A 20,570-nucleotide genomic window follows, 5' to 3' on the forward strand; every position below is an offset into this window, starting at 1 on the left:
GAACAATCTCAAAACTCAAATCATCTCTGTCTTTCCATGATCTGGACAAAGTAATTCACACTTTTATGATATCGCAACTGGACTATTGCAATTCTCTACACCTGCATCTTCCTCAGTCTTTAATACTGTGTCACAATTGCAGATGGTCCAGAACGCAGCTGCAAGACTGCTGACTGGTATGAAAAAATGTGAACATGCTGTATTACCCTACTTGTCTCTCTTCTTGTCCATTTTAAAATTCAGTTAAAGATCCTATTAATTGTTTTAAGGCGTTTAATGAGCAGGCCCATTTTATTTCTCAGGTCTTCCAATGAAGTTCTTTTACTGTAAATGTTCCACGGTCCGTTTTAAACTCAAAGGTGATGGATCCCAGCTACTGAGGTTGTACAAGCCAGTGCAGACTTAGCATTCGTCCCAAGCCCTGATAGATTGTGGAGGGTTGCGTTAGGAAGGGCATCCAGTGTAAAACCTCTGCCAAATTTGAAGGCTCAGTGTGAGCTAAACTGATGAAAGTCAATTAATTTTATTTAAAGCTAGACTGCCTTTCAGATTTTTCAAGTTCAGGTCATAAAAAGAATTTTCCCTGACACCAAATTATTTTTGTTGAGTGGATCGAAAGCTACTGAATCCAAATCACAGACTTCCAATTTTATCAGTTTTTTTTAAAATAGAACAATTCATGAATTTAAAGCCACGTGGCCCGAAATTCTCTGCTATTTTTTCCTGCTTCACCATGACCCAATACAAGATACTACATCATGCATCACGTGGTGGGCTTTCCCCGTTAACGCAAGGCATTGTGGGATACAAATTTGAAACAGGAGAGAACAATGGAGGACATGAGTGTGTGAATGAAACATGAAAGACCAACTACAGTAACAGAAAGCGAGAAGAAAAGACGTTATGTTATATACAAAGGAAAGGAAACGCAGGACCAAACTAATAAATATCAGCGCTCAGCGAGCACCTCGGTGTGATCAGCTGTTCTTTTAGCAACAGAATGATGGAACTGTCAGTGCACGCTCAAAGGTAAACCTGCGCATGCGCACACGGACTTCCTCTGTCTGCTTGACTGCGCAAAGCGAGTGATTTCATGCACATTATTTGCTTTAATTCCCTCAAATTAAATAACTTCCCAGCCACAGAATGGCCTGATATTTTGTGAGATATTACAGAAATAAACATATATCACAATGAGCAAATTTCAGAGGGAACTAAATTTCACCGATTTTATGAAATCGAAAGGCCGTCTAGCTTTAAGTATCTTAAATAATTTATTTGTTTTGATCTGTTGAGTTTATATTATTTGTTTTATTCTGTCATATGATTGTTGCTGCTGGTTTGTGGCAGTTTTGCTGATGTGTCTTTCATGTATTCGTATTTATATCCTTTTTATCTCATCTCATCTCATTATCTGTAGCCGCTTTATCCTGTTCTACAGGGTCGCAGGCAAGCTGGAGCCTATCCCAGCTGACTATGGGCGAAAGGCGGGGTACACCCTGGACAAGTCGCCAGGTCATCACAGGGCTGACACATAGACACAGACAACCATTCACACCTACGCTCAATTTAGAGTCACCAGTTAACCTAACCTGTATGTCTTTGGACTGTGGGGGAAACCGGAGCACCCGGAGGAAACCCACGCGGACACGGGGAGAACATGCAAACTCCGCACAGAAAGGCCCTCGTCGGCTGCTGGGCTCGAACCTGGACCTTCTTGCTGTGAGGCAACAGCGCTAACCACTACACCACCGTGCTGCCTTATCCTTTTTATGAATGTCTTTATATTTTTTGTATAGCACTTTGGTCAATGTAAGCCGTGTTTAAACGTGTTCTGTGAATAAAACTAACTTACTTGCATATAATTAAGCATTTATTCATGGAGCCACTATTTCTGCCTGAGTGGAAAAATTAAGTGGATCAGGAGAATGGCTGCTCCAACTGTTTTTAACTCCATAATATCCCGTTGTCCATTTTGCAAACTTCAGACATCAGTGACGTTTGGAGATTTAGGTGGCATTTAGGTTTACACGTGATATACATGAAAAGATTTTTTTCATCTCATCTCATTATCTGTAGCCGCTTTATCCTGTTCTACAGGGTCGCAGGCAAGCTGGAGCCTATCCCAGCTGACTACGGGTGAAAGGCGGGTACACCCTGGACAAGTCGCCAGGTCATCACAGGGCTGACACATAGACACAGACAACCATTCACACTCACATTCACACCTACGCTCAATTTAGAGTCACCAGTTAACCTAACCTGCATGTCTTTGGGGGAAACCAGAGCACCCGGAGGAAACCCACGCAGACACGGGGAGAACATGCAAACTCCGCATAGAAAGGCCCTTGCCGGCCACGGGGCTCGAACCCGGACCTTCTTGCTGTGAGGCGCCATGCCGCCAAAAGATTTTTTTATTAATAAGATTTTCAAACGTTGCATGTGTAATAATTTTACTAGTAGTTTTACAATTCACTTTGATAATTACACCATGCAAAAACGGTCATGGTAATAAAACAGAGAAAAATAGACAAGGAACCACACACACATCAACCTCATCATATCTATATCTGCACACTGAGAGACACATCTGTTATGAGTTATTAGGTCTCAGTCAGAGCAGCCTGAGGGTCCCTACGAAGCCTCCGACTCAAATCCAGCTCAACTCCTGAACTTCCGACACGATCTGGGTCAACACTCTTGCCCTCGGCCCGTGGGACGACACGCCACAGCCATTTAATCACGGCCAAATAGGCTAAACACGCCAACAGGATCTCATTCTCACACACACACACACACACACACACACACACACACACACACACACAGACATCACACTAAGTGTGGATGAAAGAATGACTGAGTGACTTTAAACATTCGACTTTCCCACACTTCCTGAAATAGCACTAATGTAGACCAATATACATAAGTTAATTCAAATGACACTACACACACTGAACCCGAGAGGCTGGGACAGAAACAGAGCAAATGGAAAATGAGTCATTTTATTCTGCATAATTGCCTGGTCTGTTACCATGGCACCCAAACAAAAATACAGTATTAAGTAATAAATAAAGTATTCCCCCACCACCACCACAAAAAAAGTAAACCTGTGTTCATGTGATTAATTCAAAGTCTTGCAGGTGTACCGATAAAGACTAAAGACTGGCATGAACACAACAGCCTTCATGATTATAGCAGCACTTCATAAGCTATTTCACAATCGAAGACTATTCTATAAGTTTTTAGAGGGAAAAAGCTCTGCACCCGGTTTAGTCTTCATTCTAGGTACTAATAAACAACCTGCACATTTTGATCATAATGGATAATTGCCGTCTGCCTTTCATCAGAGTCAATTTCTGATCACAGCACTCCTCTCAGATGGAGATTCTTGCTTGGTGGACTGTTTCTCTCCCCAGCAGTGATACTGAAGTTTTCAAAATATCAAGCAACACATTTGTACCAGCACCATACATGCTACCATGTCAGTGTAGTGTTGACCACCATCCAAATGATTCCTGCTCATTGGTAGTGCTTTGGGGGCCGCTTACTCTTGATGGATTAGTTAGTTAGTTAGTTAGTTAGTTAGTTAGTTAGTTAGTTAGTTAGTTGTGTAGAACAACAGTTGGAATACAGTCAGCAGTTTTTGTCAGATTAAATAACACAAATCAAAAAAGTTAAATTCTTATGATGGCTTTGATTTTTCATTTTTGAGAATCCCTTGAGGCTTTTTTTTTCCTTTTTAAGATTTGGACTCCTAAGAACTATTTTGTTTGAAAAAGGCAGTTTATTATTATTATTACATCCATCCATTATCCGTAACCGCTTATCCTGCGCAGGGTCGCAGGCAAGCTGGAGCCTATCCCAGCTGACTATGGGTGAGAGGCAGGGTACACCCTGGATAAGTCACCAGATCATTGCAGGGTTGACACATAGAGACAAACAACCATTCACACTCACATTCACACCTACAGTCAATTCAAAGTCCTTCCCATGCCATGTGACGCATAGGGCGGCGCCAATCTCCGTTTCCGTCGCCCTCAGCCTCTCACCTATTACATAGCTAGGGTTACAGTAGGGGGCTAGTTCTCTGAGAGTTTGACTCCCCACTTGCATCTGTATTGCAGCATGCCTTGCCAGACGGAAGTAGGTACCATTTTTATGATGGTTTTTGGTATGGCCCGACCATGAGTAGAATTCACGATCTCCCGATTGAGAGGCAGACACGCTAACCACTAGGCCAACTTGCGGTATGATCAATTTAGAGCTACCAATTAGCCTAACCTACATGTATTTGGACTGTGGGGGAACCCAGAACCTTCTTGCTGTGAGGCAACAGTGCTAACCACTACACTACACTACACCACCATTATTATTATTATTATTTCAGACAGGTCAAAGTCCCTCTCGCGCCAGGATCTGGTCTTCCCAGGCAGTCTCCTGTCCCAGTACTACCCAACTCCTTGAGGTGCATGGGTGTGGCACCGATCTCCATTTCAATAACCCTCAGCCTCTCACCTATACAACTAAGGTTACAGTGGGGGGGCTAGCCCTCTGGTAACCGTGAGAGTTTGACTTCCCTACTCACATCTGTATTGCAGCATGCGTTGGCAGATGGTCGGCGATACCATTTTTATGATGGTCTTTGGTATGACCCAACTGTGAGTAGAACTCGTGATCTCTCAATAGAGAGGCGAACACGCTAACCACTAGGCCAACTCGTGGTATTTCAGACAGGGCTACGGTACATGTAAAATCTTTTTAGGATCCTAAGTCCTCTTAACTATCCAAAGAACCCTTGAAAACCCCTTTTTCATAAAATGTATTATAGGCATCCAGACTCATTTTTTTCTTTGTATTTGTTTCTAATAACACTTTTCTGTTTGACAGTACAAACTCAGCAAGTTTACTACAAAATATAAAGAACGCTTGATAAAAATATTGCTCAAGTTGTTGGACTGTGATCTACTGTATATTTGTTTTGCGCAAGGATACAATTTGTCAGTGGAGTAAGAGAGACAGTGAGAGGAAAAGAGCAGAAATAGAAAAATAACTGGGGATGAAATGGAGGTTGAAGCTTTATTTGCTTATTTCTGGGTTTGCCAGAATATTCCATGGACATAGAGAAATAAATCCCTTCGACGTATTCAGAACTAAAGTGGAAAGGGTGGCTCGGTGTCAGGTTGAAGAATTTGGATATTTGTGAGATTTGCCCCATTTATGCCATGCAATATTTTTCTTCTGAAAATGACTTCATAGGTGACTTCAGTCCTGTTAAAGAGGGAGGAGTGTGCAAACACACACACACACGCACGCACACACATACACACACCAGCCAGGCTGAGATCAAGCCAGAATGCTATAGTTGCGCAACCAACACAGGCAGACCCATTGATTTCCGCCCTCTCTTTCTTGGAAGCTGGATGCAGAGTTAAATTGCCAGGAATTACAACTTTTTTTTTTTTTTAATCAATAAACAGACCTGTTGAAGTTGTTCGAGCAACCACACACACACACACACACACCAAAAAAAGGCTAATTTTGTTCAGGGTGTGTACACATCCTCATGACTCAGTGACTACCTGAACATAAAGCAGCCTCTGTACTTAAAGCAGGAAACAGGAACTTGATGCCCAAGACTGACGTATCTTTATTGGTCTCTCTGAGGTGTCAAACTTTCAAAGATTATGGCATCTGATATCAAAACACCTCAAGCTGTCTGGATTAAATCAGCAGACATCAGGAACTTAAAATCAATTTGTTCCACATGAAATGTGGATTTATACGCGACAGGACAATATGACAATTCTATAAAAACGGACAGAAGAACATCACAGTGATTAAAACAGTAGGAACGACCATGTTGATGGTGGTATCAGATTGCAGTTGAAGGCGTGGCCTCATGCTTGCAATTGTATATTTAACAGCTAGTCCACAAAATCGAGTCGTACATGAGCTATCCACATTCACTGGATTTTAAGAAACGGAGGGTTTTTTTTTTGCAAATTCAGTAAATAAAATCTTTATACAAAATGTCCGACAAAATCATTTCCATTTAGACTGTAAACAGACCGGTGAAATGACAGGATCAATTTGTGAAAAACGCGATAATAAAAATGTACGTTCTTACCATTAATTATTTTTATTCCATATTTTGTTGCTTTAATTTTTTTGTATTTTTTAGGGTTTTGTTTTCGAATAGAGTTTTTATTTCATCCTCAGTTGGTTCAGCAACATGCTCCGCCATTTTGTTTTTCTCTACTCACGGTATATGAGCTGATATCCTAGTAGTAGAGTAGCCAATTAGAGCACACGATTGCTCATATCCAGTGAATGTGGATAGAATAGTAGACATGATTCAGATGATAATGTACAGTATTGTGCAAAAGTCTTTGACATAATATTGTTTTTAGTAGAAACTTTGTGACAGATTTTTCTTTTATAACTTCTACACTATCGAGTCAGTACAAAACCATTTTAGATTTCTAAACATTAATTTTGTCAGACATAATTGAATTGAACGGAAAAATGTTTGTATGTCAGGAAAGAAAGCAGCCAATTATGTAAGAATGCACTTTTCAGACAAAAACATAATGAAGTTCTGGATTTTGGTGCAAAATGAAGAAGCGATTGTGACAGTCAGCGTGTCCAGAAGAACTGTGGTTGGTTCTGTAAGATGCTCAGTAAAACCTACAGCTCATTTCCGCATAAAACTGCACATATTGTACCAGAGACTACTATTTTTTTTTTAAAGCAAAGGGTCGTTTCATACCAAATATTGATTTCAGTTCATTTAGTACTTTTCACTGCTCTTTATGGTGATTCCAAAAGAGACGCTGGGTAAAATGTAAAATAGAATGCAATGATTTGCAAATCCTTTTCAGCAAAATCCTTTATTTTATTATTTTTTTAATAAATAAACTTGCCTTGACTTGACCTGTATTCAATATACAGTATAATACAAAGGCAAGACATTTAATGTTCAAACTGCAAAATTTTATCTATCTATCTATCTATCTATCTATCTATCTATCTATCTATCTATCTATCTATAAATATACACTCATTATGAATTTAACACCTGCAACATGTTCCAAAAAAGTTGGGACGGGGCAATAAGAGACTGGGGAAGTTGTGGAACGGGAAAGAAAGAAAGAAAAAAAGAAAGAAAGAAATGGTGTCACGGTGGTGTAGTGGTTAGTACTGTTGCCTCACAGCAAGAAGGTTCTGGGTTCAAGCCCAGTGGCTGAAGGGGGCCTTTCTGTGTGGAGTTTGCATGTTCTCCCCATGTCTGTGTGGGTTTGCTCTGGTTTCCCCCAAAGACATGCAGGTTAGGCTAATTGGTGGCTCTAAATTGACCGTAGGTGTGAATGTGAGTGTGAATGGTTGTGTGTCAGCCCTGTGATGATCTGGCGACTTGTCCAGGATGTACCCCACCTCTCGACCATAGTCAGCTGGGATAGGCTCCAGCTTGCCTGTGACCCTGCACAGGATAAGTGGTTACGGAAAATGTATGGATAAATAAATAACCAACCAACCACCTGTTTGGAACATTCTACATGTAAAAGGGTAATTGGAAACGCTCAGTCATTTACAAGCAAGTATGGGACGAGGTTGACTACTTTATGAAAAAACTGCATGAGCAAATATTCCAGCAGTTTAAGAACAACATTTCTCCATTTCACCATCAGCAATTCATCATATCATCAAACAATTCAGAGAATCAAGAGAAAGCCCTGCACATGAGAGGCATGTATTTTGAAGGCACCTTTGCTCTTGAGCATTTCTTTGCATGTGCCGAAGATTTTTCCAAAGTACTATACATCTACGGCTGGTATAAATAAACGAACAGGGATCAGCCCTTCATCATTCAAAGATAAAAAGACATCAGTGTTTCGTTATCAGTATCAACATCAGATAATGACCCTAACCCATAAGTACCTCATTGCTTGTTTACCGCAATGCATTATGGGTGATACCCGGGGTCAGCTCTGCCGTATTGTTTACTTTCGCCTTTGTTAAACACTGCATTGTTCTGTCTAAGCAGTTTTAACCATGCCACCTAAAGTGAATTGCTGTGTGCCTTACTGTGTCTCCACAACAAAGAGAACACCTAATTTGAGCTTTTTTAGCAGCTGCCAGTCGAGAAGAAGAGAAGAAAGAAATGGATAAGTTTAATCCGCAACGTAAACCATCGAACTGAATCTAAATGGACAAGTGTTTGTAGCTTACATTTCTCTGGTGGGAAAAAGACGTACTTAAACTGTGACTCAGCAATATTTCCATGGTCTGCGGAACGGCCTTTGGTTATAGAAGATAATAACAATTGACACTGTTCATTGTCTGAAACTAGCGATATTCCAAAGCCTGTAAAACACAGAAGCATTCTTTGGCCTTTGTCTTTCAATGTGCCAAAGCACTTGGCAGCCAATCAAGCCTGTCGGACCGATAAAACTCCCAAACCACCAAGGGTTCTCTTTCGGATGTGTATAATGTTCCGTGTACCTCACTGGCATTTATTAATGCATCACCATCTGGGTCACATACGTATCGCTCTCATGTAAAATTAATCTAACATCCGTCATATTACTCAACTACCGATCCCGGCAATCCCCCACAGTGCACTGCCGTAAACAAGTGATGATGTAGTTATGCTTGGGGGCTATTAGCTGTTAACCACGTTATGAGTCTGATTATTTTGGAGCACAACAGCACCATCTGTGGTCATTAGAAAAACGGTATGAAGAATCGAGTTGCAATGCTGGGGCTGATTTCTTTCTGTGCCAGACTGTGCAATAGGTGCATGTAGTCTATCAGTGGCATTGATGTCAGGTGATTACACAGAGTGACGCCCACTCAAAATTTTATATACAAATGCTACTTGGAAAAAAGTATCAAAACTACAAGACGATGTTGTTTTCTGATTAGAAAGCAATCCACGCTCCAGCTTTATGAAGAAGATTTAAAAAAACATGTCACTATACAGGGGCGGCACGGTGGTGTAGTGGTTAGCGCTGTCGCCTCACAGCAAGAAGGTCCTGGGTTCGAGCCCCATGGCCGGCGAGGGCCTTTCTGTGCGGAGTTTGCATGTTCTCCCCGTGTCCGTGTGGGTTTCCTCCGGGTGCTCCGGTTTCCCCCACAGTCCAAAGACATGCAGGTTAGGTTAACTGGTGACTCTAAATTGACCGTAGGTGTGAATGTGAGTGTGAATGGTTGTCTGTGTCTATGTGTCAGCCCTGTGATGACCTGGCGACTTGTCCAGGGTGTACCCCGCCTTTCGCCCGTAGTCAGCTGGGATAGGCTCCAGCTCGCCTGCGACCCTGTAGAACAGGATAAAGTGGCTAGAGATAATGAGATGAGATGAAATGTCACTATACAAATAAAAATAACTTTTTTTAAACCATAAAAAATGTTTGCTTGGTCAAATACAATATTGCTTTATGAACACTGACGACATTCGGCCCTGAGCTTAATGTTGTTCATTTGAAAAAGGAATCAAGAAGGCTTACAGGAATGACTGCTTTACGAAGTCAAGTGAATACTTCAGATATAGAGATATTAGTCCAGTGGTTCCACTGGCAAAACTCCTGCACATGAAACACTGCCTTATTCATCACACTCTCTCACACTCCCTCTTTCACTCACACACAAACACACTCATTTAAAAGCTCCTGCAGCCAGGACCAAGCTCAGAGCTCAGGAATCATCATGTCTACAGTTTGGATCGGGTTGCTGGGATGTGTGTGTGTCTGTCTGCGTGTTACAGCACAACAGCAGGGCTGGGCGTACATGCCAGGTACGAGGCCTCCTCATCATCGTGATGATGATCAGACAGAGGAAGAGGTAAGATCTCATTTGAAGGTAGTGGGTTTACGAAATAGTGGAATGTTCTGTGTGTGTGTGTGTGTGTGTGTGTGTGTGTGTACAATACCAGTCAAAAGTTTTTAACCACATCTAACGTCTTAAAATAATGATGGATGTCGCTTCTCTTTACTTAAAGCTAGATGGCCTTTCGATTTCATAAAATCAGTGAAATTTAGTTCACTCTGAAATTTACTCATTGTGATATATGTTTATTTCTGTAATATCTCACAAAACATCAGGCCATTCTGCGGCTGGGAAGTAATTTAATTTGAGGGGATTCCTGAGCAAATAATGCACATGAAATCACTCGTTTCGCGCAGTCAAGCAGACAGAGGAAGTCCGTGTGTGTGTGTGTGTGTGTGTGTGTGTGTGTGCATGCGCAGGTTTACCTTTGACTGTGCACTGACAGTTCCATCATTCTGTCACTAAACGAACAGCTGATCACACCGAGGTGCTCGCTGAGCGCCGATATGTATTAGTTTGGTCCTGCGTTTCCTTTCCTTCGTATATAACATAACGTCTTTTCTTCTCGCTTTCTGTTACTGTAGTTGGTCTTTCACGTTTCATTCGCACACTCACGTCCTCCATTGTTCTCTCCTGTTTCAAATTTGTATCCCACAATGCCTTGCGTGAACAGGGAAAGCCCACCATGTGATGCATGACATAGTATCTTGTATTGGGTCATGGTGAAGCAGGAAAAAATAGCGGAGAATTTCGGGCCACATGGACCTAAATTCATGAATTGTTCTGTTTAAAAAAGACCTAATGAAATTGGAAGTCTGTGATTCGAATTCTGTAGCTTTCAGTCCACTAAACAAAAATAATTGGGTGTCGGGGAAAATTCTTTTTATGACCTGAACTTGAAAAATCGGAAAGAGAGTCTAGCTTTAATTGTTCAGTTCTTGACATAATATGGATTACTACAGTTGTGGATGGAATAGGGTTATTTATTATAGGGTATATTTATTATTTACTCTTGGAGGATGCTGAGGTACAAATACAGGTCCAGTCAAAAGTTTGGACACACCTTCTGTCCAAACCTTCTGTTTTTTTCTTTATTTTTATTTATTAAAAGTCACTTCATGTCTTCAAGTAATGATGGATGTCGTTTCTCTTTACTTAATTGAGCAGTTCATGACAATATGGATTACTAGTTGTCGAATAAGGCTATTTACTGTATTTTTATTTTTTATTATTTACTGTTTGATCTTAAATGCATTAAGAAAGCAAGAAATTCGTCCACTGACTAACTTTTGACGAGGCACACCTATTAATTGAAAAGTATTCCAGGTGACTACCACATGAAGCTGGTTAAGACGATGCCGATAGCGTGCAAAGCGTCATCAAGGTAAACGCTGGATACTTTGAAGAATCTAAAATTATTTTTGTTTTTAAGATTTTTTTTCTTTCCCACATCATTCTATATATGTTCCAGAAGTCATTTCATAGTTTTGATGTCTTCAGTGTTGTTCTACAACGTAGAACATACAAAATACAGAAAACCCTATGAATGAGTAGAATAGAGGTGTACAAACCTTTGACTGGTACTATATATACTGTATAAAAATGACATTTATAACTGAAATTAGCTTCTACAACAAATGAAAATGGTGATGTTAATACAGATGTATAAATGTATTTGTGAATGAAAATGTAGTTTTTCTCTGAGATGTTTGAGAAGATGCCAAGGGTGTGGCAAACTTAATCAGCAACACACTTTAAAAAATATAAAACAGATTTCATTTTAAGAACAACTGTGGAAATAATTATATGTACCATCATATTCATATGCACATGTTCAAGACATCCAGCTTTTTTTCTGTTACTCATTCACGTTTAGAAATAAGATGCATCATAAATCATTACAGCACTTCCTGGTTTTGATATTTAGACTTGTTTTATATTTTTAGAGTTCAATTAATTACATTACAGGCATTTAGCAGACATTCTTATCCAGAGCGACGTACAACATACCCATAGCAGCCTGGGGAGCAGTTAGGGAATGGCACTTCAGCCATTCCTGCTGGTCCAGGGAATCAAACTGGCAACCTTTTGGTCCCAAGAGCTGCTTCTCTAACCATTAGGCCATGGCTTCCATGAAATCCTTTCATTTCAAGTGACCAGAAAATGAGACTTAAAACTATGAACAGCCAGAACATTGATAATAATTCATCGCAATCTACATGACTATCATGTGATTTAAAAACAAAATAAAATGAAGGGGAATTGTCAAGAACTGATTCAGTACACATAACAGACCCCTCAGGACTCATGTCCCTTTCATACAAACCAAAAATAACTAAACTGGTCCTGTTGTTCATTCTTTTGTGTTATCTGTATCAGAGGTGGGGACTTGAGACTTGGGGACTTGGACTTGAGTCGACTCGAGTCACTGTTTTCATGACTTGTGACTTGACTTGACAAAACATGAAAATACTTGAGACTTGACTCGGACTTGGAAGTTTAAGACTCAGGACTTGACTTGACTTGACACACGATGACTTGAGTGACTTGAGTGTTATTTCCATCGTGTTTTTATTGTGAAAATAAAATGTAATATGCACATACTTCAGTAATTTTGATTGCACTGCCGTTGCGTTGTCACCGCCCTGTCCATCAGGCACGCTCTCTGCGTGGGCTATATACCGGCACGCCCCATGCCACAATGTGTTCATAGATTTCACATCATATCATCATGTCAGCCATCCCAAGAGTAATCACTTTCGGCTTCAAGGGCTACTGCCTAGAAGGTAAACGACAAACGGCGCAGTGCAAGATTTGCAACGTGACAATTTCTGACAGCCAGACCACGACCTCCAATTTCGTCCGGCATTTGAAGATCCATTCTGCCCAGTAAGTTTATTAATGTGTTGTTATTTGGTGATAGCAGCTAAACTCCTCCTTAGCCAATGTTAGCCACAAGAGTGAGCGGTAGGAGGATTTTAGCCGTTGCAGATGTAGCTAGGGATTCAGTTTATTATTGTGAAATTCTTATGTGAATGCTGGTAAGCAATGTAGTTACGTCAAGTTTAATGATATTGTATATCAGTAGTAGTAAGTTGATTGTGCACTTTGCAGTCGTGATGCTGAATAACATAAGCAGCTTCCTACCCTGTTGTTCTGTTTCAGGGTTAAGCTAATGGTCAGCTTGTGAACATGTACACGTTCATGAGCAGTACAAATTCGTGTGTGTTCGTGTACATTAGCCAGACTGTCCATAGGGCATAGAGGCAGGGGAGTTTATCATAGCCGTTTGAAATAGCACTGCAGCAACCTGCACATTTTTTTCGTCACACTACCTGATCAAAAAAGAAAAGAAAACTCCGTCCCACTGCCTATCATGCACTATTGAAAAAAGCGCCACGATTTGGATTCACCGGCCCCTTACGAAAATTTACCATGGTTTACTATGGTTTTACCATGGTTTTTATGTAGTAACCATGATTCTACCATGGTATCTCATGGTTATTCTAAGTACTATGAACCAACCATCGTATTACTCATCCATGGTAGTAACCATGGGTTTACTATGGTATTTCATGGTGATTCTAAGTCCTATGAACCAACCATAGTATTACTATGGTTCATCCATGGTAGTAACCATGGTTCTACTATGGTATTTCATGGTGATTCTAAGTCCTATGAACCAACCATAGCATTACTGTGGTTTATCCATAGTATTGCAGTAGCTGTGGTAGCATCATAGTTGTATGTGTAATAGGTCATAGTAACTACGAAATTAGTTTTAAAAGGGATAGTATGATTTTAAAAGGATGCACTAACTGTAGTATTACCATGCTTTCGTCCAACAGTCAATGCTGTAGAGAAGGATCTCGATTAACAGCCCAGATACATTAACATTTACTTAGAACCTAAAAATTTAAGTGAACATTGAGGTAAAATGCACCATGGTTTTCATGGTTACCCAAAAAAACATGAAAACCATGAATAACTATAAACCATGGTAAAACCATGGTTAGTTTTCATAGTAAAACCATGGTTAATTTTCGTAAGGGGCATGCCACTCGCTGTTTGAATACAGGCTAGCAGCAATACTAAACTCTGCAAAATAGGCTGACTGTGCGCGGGAGTCTCGGTTCCCGCTGTAACACAGTGTTACGAAAATAAATTGTGCAGTCATCCAAACCATGAATTTACATTTAGTATATCAGGCTACCAGGCCGCCAAAACAATGGTTTGAATGACTACAATTTAGAGAGCACAACTCTGTAACTGAACAGGTGCATTGGATATTTCCCAGTGAGGTAATTTAAAAAGTCTCTGGGTAATTGTTCAAGGAAAGATGAATCCCGCACACTGTCCTTTCCGTATTGTTCCCGAAACGTTGCACTTGTGGTAAGGAGGACAGTGCGTTAGCCACGACCGAAACGTTGTGAGCAAAGTTCCTGTGGAAAGGAATGCGTGGGATGCATATTCTCATCTCATTATCTCTAGCCGCTTTATCCTTCTACAGGGTCGCAGGCAAGCTGGAGCCTATCCCAGCTGACTACGGGCGAAAGGCGGGGTACACCCTGGACAAGTCGCCAGGTCATCACAGGGCTGACACATAGACACAGACAACCATTCACACTCACATTTACACCTACGCTCAATTTAGAGTCACCAGTTAACCTAACCTGCATGTCTTTGGACTGTGGGGGAAACCGGAGCACCCGGAGGAAACCCACGCGGACACGGGGAGAACATGCAAACTCCACACAGAAAGGCCCTCGCCGGCCCCGGGCTCGAACCCAGGACCTTCTTGCTGTGAGGCGACAGCGCTAACCACTACACCACCGTGCCGCCGGGATGCATATTTCATTTAACATTTATTTTCGTAACAATCTATTATAGCAGGAACCAAGATTCCCGCGCCAAAGTCGTTCTATATGTCCCCGCTCCGCACAGGCTGAGGCAGCCTCGGAGAGGGAGAGAGCGAGAGAGCGCTTTTGCACACACCTCTGTAGCTTGTCATATAGGGTAAGATGATGTCACTTTTGCACGGGCGAACAGGTCTTCTTTTTGAGACCTAAATTATGTCTGACACATTTCTCTATCCTTTGGGGTTTTTTTTTTACTGGTGCAAACATACATCGAAGTCACTTCAGGTTTCTCCACGTGTATCTTATTAATAATAATCATCTCATCTGATGTGATTAGAGATTGGAGGAGCTCATGCCCCTGTTAACCCAAGGTGTCGTCCTACCCTCTTTTAACTACGCACATAACAGAATGCCAATTCTCTGCATGAGTAGGCTACCATAATGGGGTGTTTTTTTCATTAATTTTTGCATTTACTACTTATATGTATTTATTTATATATTGGTTTTATTTTATTGTGAAAAATGAGACAGACAGCTCCCTGAATTTTTCATCTTCCTTTGCTGTTCTTAAACTTCAGGGTGTACAATTACATTAAACATAGTGTGTACGGCATTAGACACGGTGTTCGACTTCGGCCCCAAAATTTCATTTCGGTGCATTCCTAATAATTAATTAGATGGCCTGTTACTGGATCAAGTAAAGGTGTTAGTAGCGGCTGCTGTTATTCCCATCACTGATCAGAAATAAATAAAATATAAAAATTAATGAATGTGCCAGGGATGTTTACTGACATTTACTTATGTATTGCCTTTTCAATGTATTAAATTCATATTCTGCTGCTAAAATTACGCCAATACGCCTAAGGTGACTTGACTTGGACTTGACTTGACTTATTATAGGACTTGACTTGACTTGACATAGCCTGTGACTTGACTTGACTTGCCCAAGACAAAAAAGACTTGGGACTTACTTGGGACTTGAAGGTTAAGACTTGAGACTTACTTGAGACTTGCACATGTGTGACTTGGTCCCATCTCTGATCTGTATACAGTAACTGTGCACTTTGCCTGATCACACTCCACCTGTGTGAATTATTTTCGTATGGCGGTATGGTCTGTTGTGTGTTAATCCTGACATAATGTTATTATTATTATTATTATTATTATTATTATTATTATTATTATTATTATCAGCGAGCAAGAAAAAGGACACTATAATCATTTATAATGTATTTAAGTATCTGTTATTTTTAAAATATTAATCGACTTTTCATTTTGATCACTCTTCTAATACAGTTATCCAGGGGAAATTTGATGTATGAGTCATCCTGCTCATAATATCATACTTCCTGTGGCACGCTGTTTAGATACAGTATGAGAAAGAGTAAACGGCATGATTCAGTGTTCAATCCCTTTTGTGAAAATGGTCTCTCAGATTCTTAATTACGATTGAAAACTGAAACCAAATCTAGAATTATTTCACTTTTGTATAATAAAATTTGTATAATATTCACTTTTTTTTTATTGATTACTTTATTCTGAACAATAAAGAAGAAAGATATAAAAATAAAAATTTAAATAAAAAATACAATAATCAAAACATCATCATAAACAAACAAACAGAATAGCATAGCCACAAGGCAATAACATAACAATGTTCAGAAAGGATTAGGAAGAAGTGATAACTTATCCAATCCTAACTCTCTATACCACCGCTAATCAAATGTCACTTTCCACCATAATAAACTATATATACAAAAGAAAACAAAAGCAATAAACAAAAAAGAAAACATACCAACATACCAAAACATACCGACATGGTATAATATCGACCAAATCAAATCATATATACAGATACTTATGTTATGCATATAGACACACATACAATACATATATACAGTACATACATATACACATACCTATAACTATACACTAAATACAAGAAGACCAGTCACAGACTTACTCTCAATTTCATCATCACCTATATAGTCTGCCTGTCCTCATCCTCATATATTTTTATTAACATGTTTTTATATAATTTTTTAAACAGTTTTATGTTGGTGCTATTTTTGAGTTCATTTTCCAGACCATTCCACAATTTCACCCCACAGACTGTTATGCACATACTTTTCATAGTTGTTCTAACATTTACTCTCTTAAAATTCATTTCCCCTCTCAGGTTATACCCACCCTGCCTTTCCATAAAAGTATTTTGTACCTCACCCGGAAGAAGGTTATGTCTTGCTTTATACATAATTTGTGCAGTCTTGTGTTTAACCAGATCAGTGAATTTCAGAGTGTGTGCTTTTACGAATAATGCGTTTGTATGCTCAAGATATCCCGTATTATTGACAATTCTTATTGCTCTTTTTTGTAATGTACATAACGGCTGCAGGTTAGATTTGTAGGTATTACCCCATATCTCCACACAGTAGCTCAGAAATGGAAGTATGAGTGCATTATACAGAGTATGTAGTGATTTATAGTCCAGAATGTGTCTTGATTTCCCCAAAATTGCAGTAATCTTTGCTATTTTTGCTTTAACATGATTAATATGCGGTTTCCAGCAGACTTTATGATCAACAATCACACCCAGAAATTTTATTTCATACACTCTTTCTATGGTTATGTTGTCAATTTTCAATTCAACTTGAGGGTTCGACTTATATTTTCCAAATAACATAATCTTTGTTTTACTCAAATTCAATGACAATTTGTTTACGTTAAACCACCTTTTTAATTTATTCATTTCGGTTGTGATTGTTTCCATAAGCTGCTGTGCATTGTCCCCGGCGCAAAAGATGTTTGTATCATCAGCAAATAATATGCATTTCATTATACTTGATACATTACATAAATCATTAATGTACAATATAAACAGTTTAGGACCTAAGACAGACCCTTGTGGTACTCCACATGCTATGGGCAAATACTCAGATGTGTGATCTCCAATTTTTACAAATTGTTGCCTGTTACTTAAGTAGCTCCTCACCCAGTCCAAACCAACCCCTCTGATACCATACGTCTCTAATTTTTTTAATAGAATGTCGTGATTTATTGTATCAAATGCTTTCTTTAGATCTATGAAAATTCCCATAACATGTATTTTATTGTCTATACCATTTGTGATTTTCTCGATAAGTTCCATTAATGCCAGGGTTGTTGATCTGTCTTTCCGGACTCCGTATTGACTGTCAGCTAAAAGTTTATATTTTTCAATGAAGTTGTCTAGTTTTGCTGTGAACAGTTTTTCGAGGATCTTGGAGAACTGAGAGAGTAAAGAAACTGGCCTGTAATTTGTGTAATGGTGTCTATCTCCACATTTATATAAAGGTATAACTTTAGCTATTTTCATGTTGTTTGGAAATTTACCAGATTGAAAAGACATATTACATATGTGAGTAAATGGTTCTGCAATTTCTTCAATAATTTTTTTTATTAAACTCATATCAATATCATTCCAGTCAGTGGAGGTTTTACTTTCACTTCTCCTTACAATGTCTATGACCTCTTTTATGCCAACTGCACCAAGGAATATAGATTTAGGATTTCTCTCCCATCGAGCAGCCTCCACCCCTCCAGGTGTGTCTTTATCCTGAATCTTTTCTGCCAAATCTGATCCCACATTTACAAAGAATCTATTAAAACCATTTACCACTTCCTCCATATTATTTATTGATCTGTCATTTTCAATATAATGATCAGGGTAGCTTGTGTTTTTGTTTTTAGCTCTATTCCTAATAATACTATTCAGTACATTCCATAGCCCCTTCATATTATTTTTATTACTATCTAATAATTTATTATAATATTCCTTCTTACATGTCCTCATAATGCTGGTTAATTTATTCTTGTATTTTTTATATTTAATTTCTGCCTGCAAAGTTCTTTTTTTTATGAATTGTCTATATAGCGTGTTCTTTTTTTTTTACAGGCATTTTTTAATCCTTTGGTGATCCATGGACCATTTGCTTGTTTTTGTCCATCATTGTATTTCCTTACAGGACAGGTTTTATCATATAGTGTTTTAAAGATATTTAGGAATCCACTGTATGCTTTGTCAATATCTTCTTCCTCATATACTACTTTCCAGTTCTGTTTCAGTAATTCACTCTTAAGTATCCTTATGTTTTCTTCGGTTCTTATCCGTTTGTATTTCAGCTGATTCATATCCTTAGGTTTCCAGTAATTACAGTGATAGACAATAAATACAGGCAAATGGTCACTGATGTCATTATATAAAAGCCCACTTTCTGTATTATTTTCCATACTGTTTGTAAATATATTATCTATTAATGTGACACAATGAGAAGTAATTCTACTAGGTTTGGTGATTTTTGGGTATAAACCCATACTGTACATTGTATTTATGAAATCTTCTGTCATTTTATGCTTTTTTGGATTTAACAGATCAATATTATAATCCCCACAGATAAACACAGTCTTCTGCACTGAGTTAGAAAACATGTTTTCCATCCAGTTTTCAAATATATCGATACTTGATGCTGGAGTTCTGTACAAACAGCTCACAATTATATTTTTTACTTTTCCCATACAAATTTCCACTGTGATACATTCCACCAGATTATCAACAGCTGCTGTCATACTCTCCACCACCTTATACTTCAGTCCTTTGTCCACATATATTGCCACACCTCCTCCTCTCTTTTTCACTCTGCTTATATGATTTAGATCATAACCCTCCATCTCAAAGTCCACATCTCTGTCAGTGCTGATCCATGTCTCTGAAATTGCTATGATGTTGAATGGGTTCTTAAACTGTTTCAAATATTCTTTAATATTGTGGAAGTTGGCATATAAGCTTCTGCTATTGAAGTGGATGATTGATATGTTATGCTTTGATTGGAAAGTTGTGTTGTAGTGCTCATCTGTGTAATAACTGCAGCTGTTTTCTATATCATTGAGTAAATTGTTATCCAGATCAATATCATGTTCTATGTCCTGTATTTTATGTTCTGTATATACAAAGTTTTCTAGTCCTAATGTGTGTTTATTATCAGGAGTTGTCATGGCTGTAGTTTAAGTTTCCCTTGTTGTTGTACGTTTCGTTAATATTTGCTCAGCTCCTCCAGCTCCCGGATGACTAGTACTTTGGCTTGTTCTGGTGTTCCATTTAACTTGATGTATATTTTGCAGTTTGAAGTCCATGTTGATTGTATTTTCTTCTGTTTTCTGAGTAAACGGGCCATTCTGGCAATGTCCGCATTTTTCTTTGTCAGGTGCTCATTGATGTAAACGTCTGATCCCTTCAGCCGTCTTCCCTGTTTCAGCAGTTCGTTTTTGTGTTTTCTATTTGCAAACCGAACTATTATTGCCGGTTTTGTCTTCTCGTTTCTCCTTGGGAGCGGGTGACAGGCCTCGATGTTCTCCCTGTCTAACTCAACTCCCTTTGAGCGGAGAAACGCCGCCACCTGTTGCTCCACCGATGCTGCGTCCTCCTCGCTCGGCTCCTCTCCGTTCCGCATCGACACTGCCCGTGCATATGAACGAGGTTTCACTTCCAAGCCGGTGATTATGATGTCGTTCATTCTGGTATATTGCTCCAGATCGGCCACCCGGTTCTCCAGCAAGTTAATCCACTTGTCCTTCTCGGTGATTTTTAGCCTCAAGGCTTTAACTTCCTCCACCAGGCTCATGATGGTTTTCTGCTGTTGTCTAACAGCAGAAACCTCCTCCGTCAACATGTCGAGCGATCTTTTAATATCGTCGACCTCCTCAACCTGTGCTGTATTCTTTTTTGGTGGCATGTTGCGAAGCGAGGAGCGAAGCGCAGGAAGAACAAGCGGGGCGGCAGTAGCGCGGCAGGAAAATCTGAGGCTTCAACCGCGGCCCGGGCCCGCTCTCAGTGTGTATGACCTTGTA

At 39.5% G+C, this 20,570-nt stretch overlaps 1 protein-coding gene across 2 annotated transcripts in view; it reads left to right on the plus strand.

Moving 5' to 3' along the window:
• Positions 1-9,702: 9,702 nt before the first annotated feature.
• Positions 9,703-20,570, plus strand: part of itih3a.2 (inter-alpha-trypsin inhibitor heavy chain 3a, tandem duplicate 2) — a 38,088-nt gene continuing 27,220 nt past the window's right edge. For both annotated transcript variants that reach the window (XM_060910452.1, XM_060910453.1), the window contains exon 1: positions 9,703-9,843. In XM_060910452.1, coding sequence (XP_060766435.1) covers positions 9,709-9,843 — 135 coding nt within the window. In that variant the 5' untranslated portion in view covers positions 9,703-9,708. The remainder of the gene's footprint in view (positions 9,844-20,570) is intronic.

The sequence above is a fragment of the Neoarius graeffei genome, chromosome 26, assembly GCF_027579695.1.
Source record: "Neoarius graeffei isolate fNeoGra1 chromosome 26, fNeoGra1.pri, whole genome shotgun sequence".
In the NCBI taxonomy this organism is placed as follows: Eukaryota; Metazoa; Chordata; class Actinopteri; order Siluriformes; family Ariidae; genus Neoarius; species Neoarius graeffei.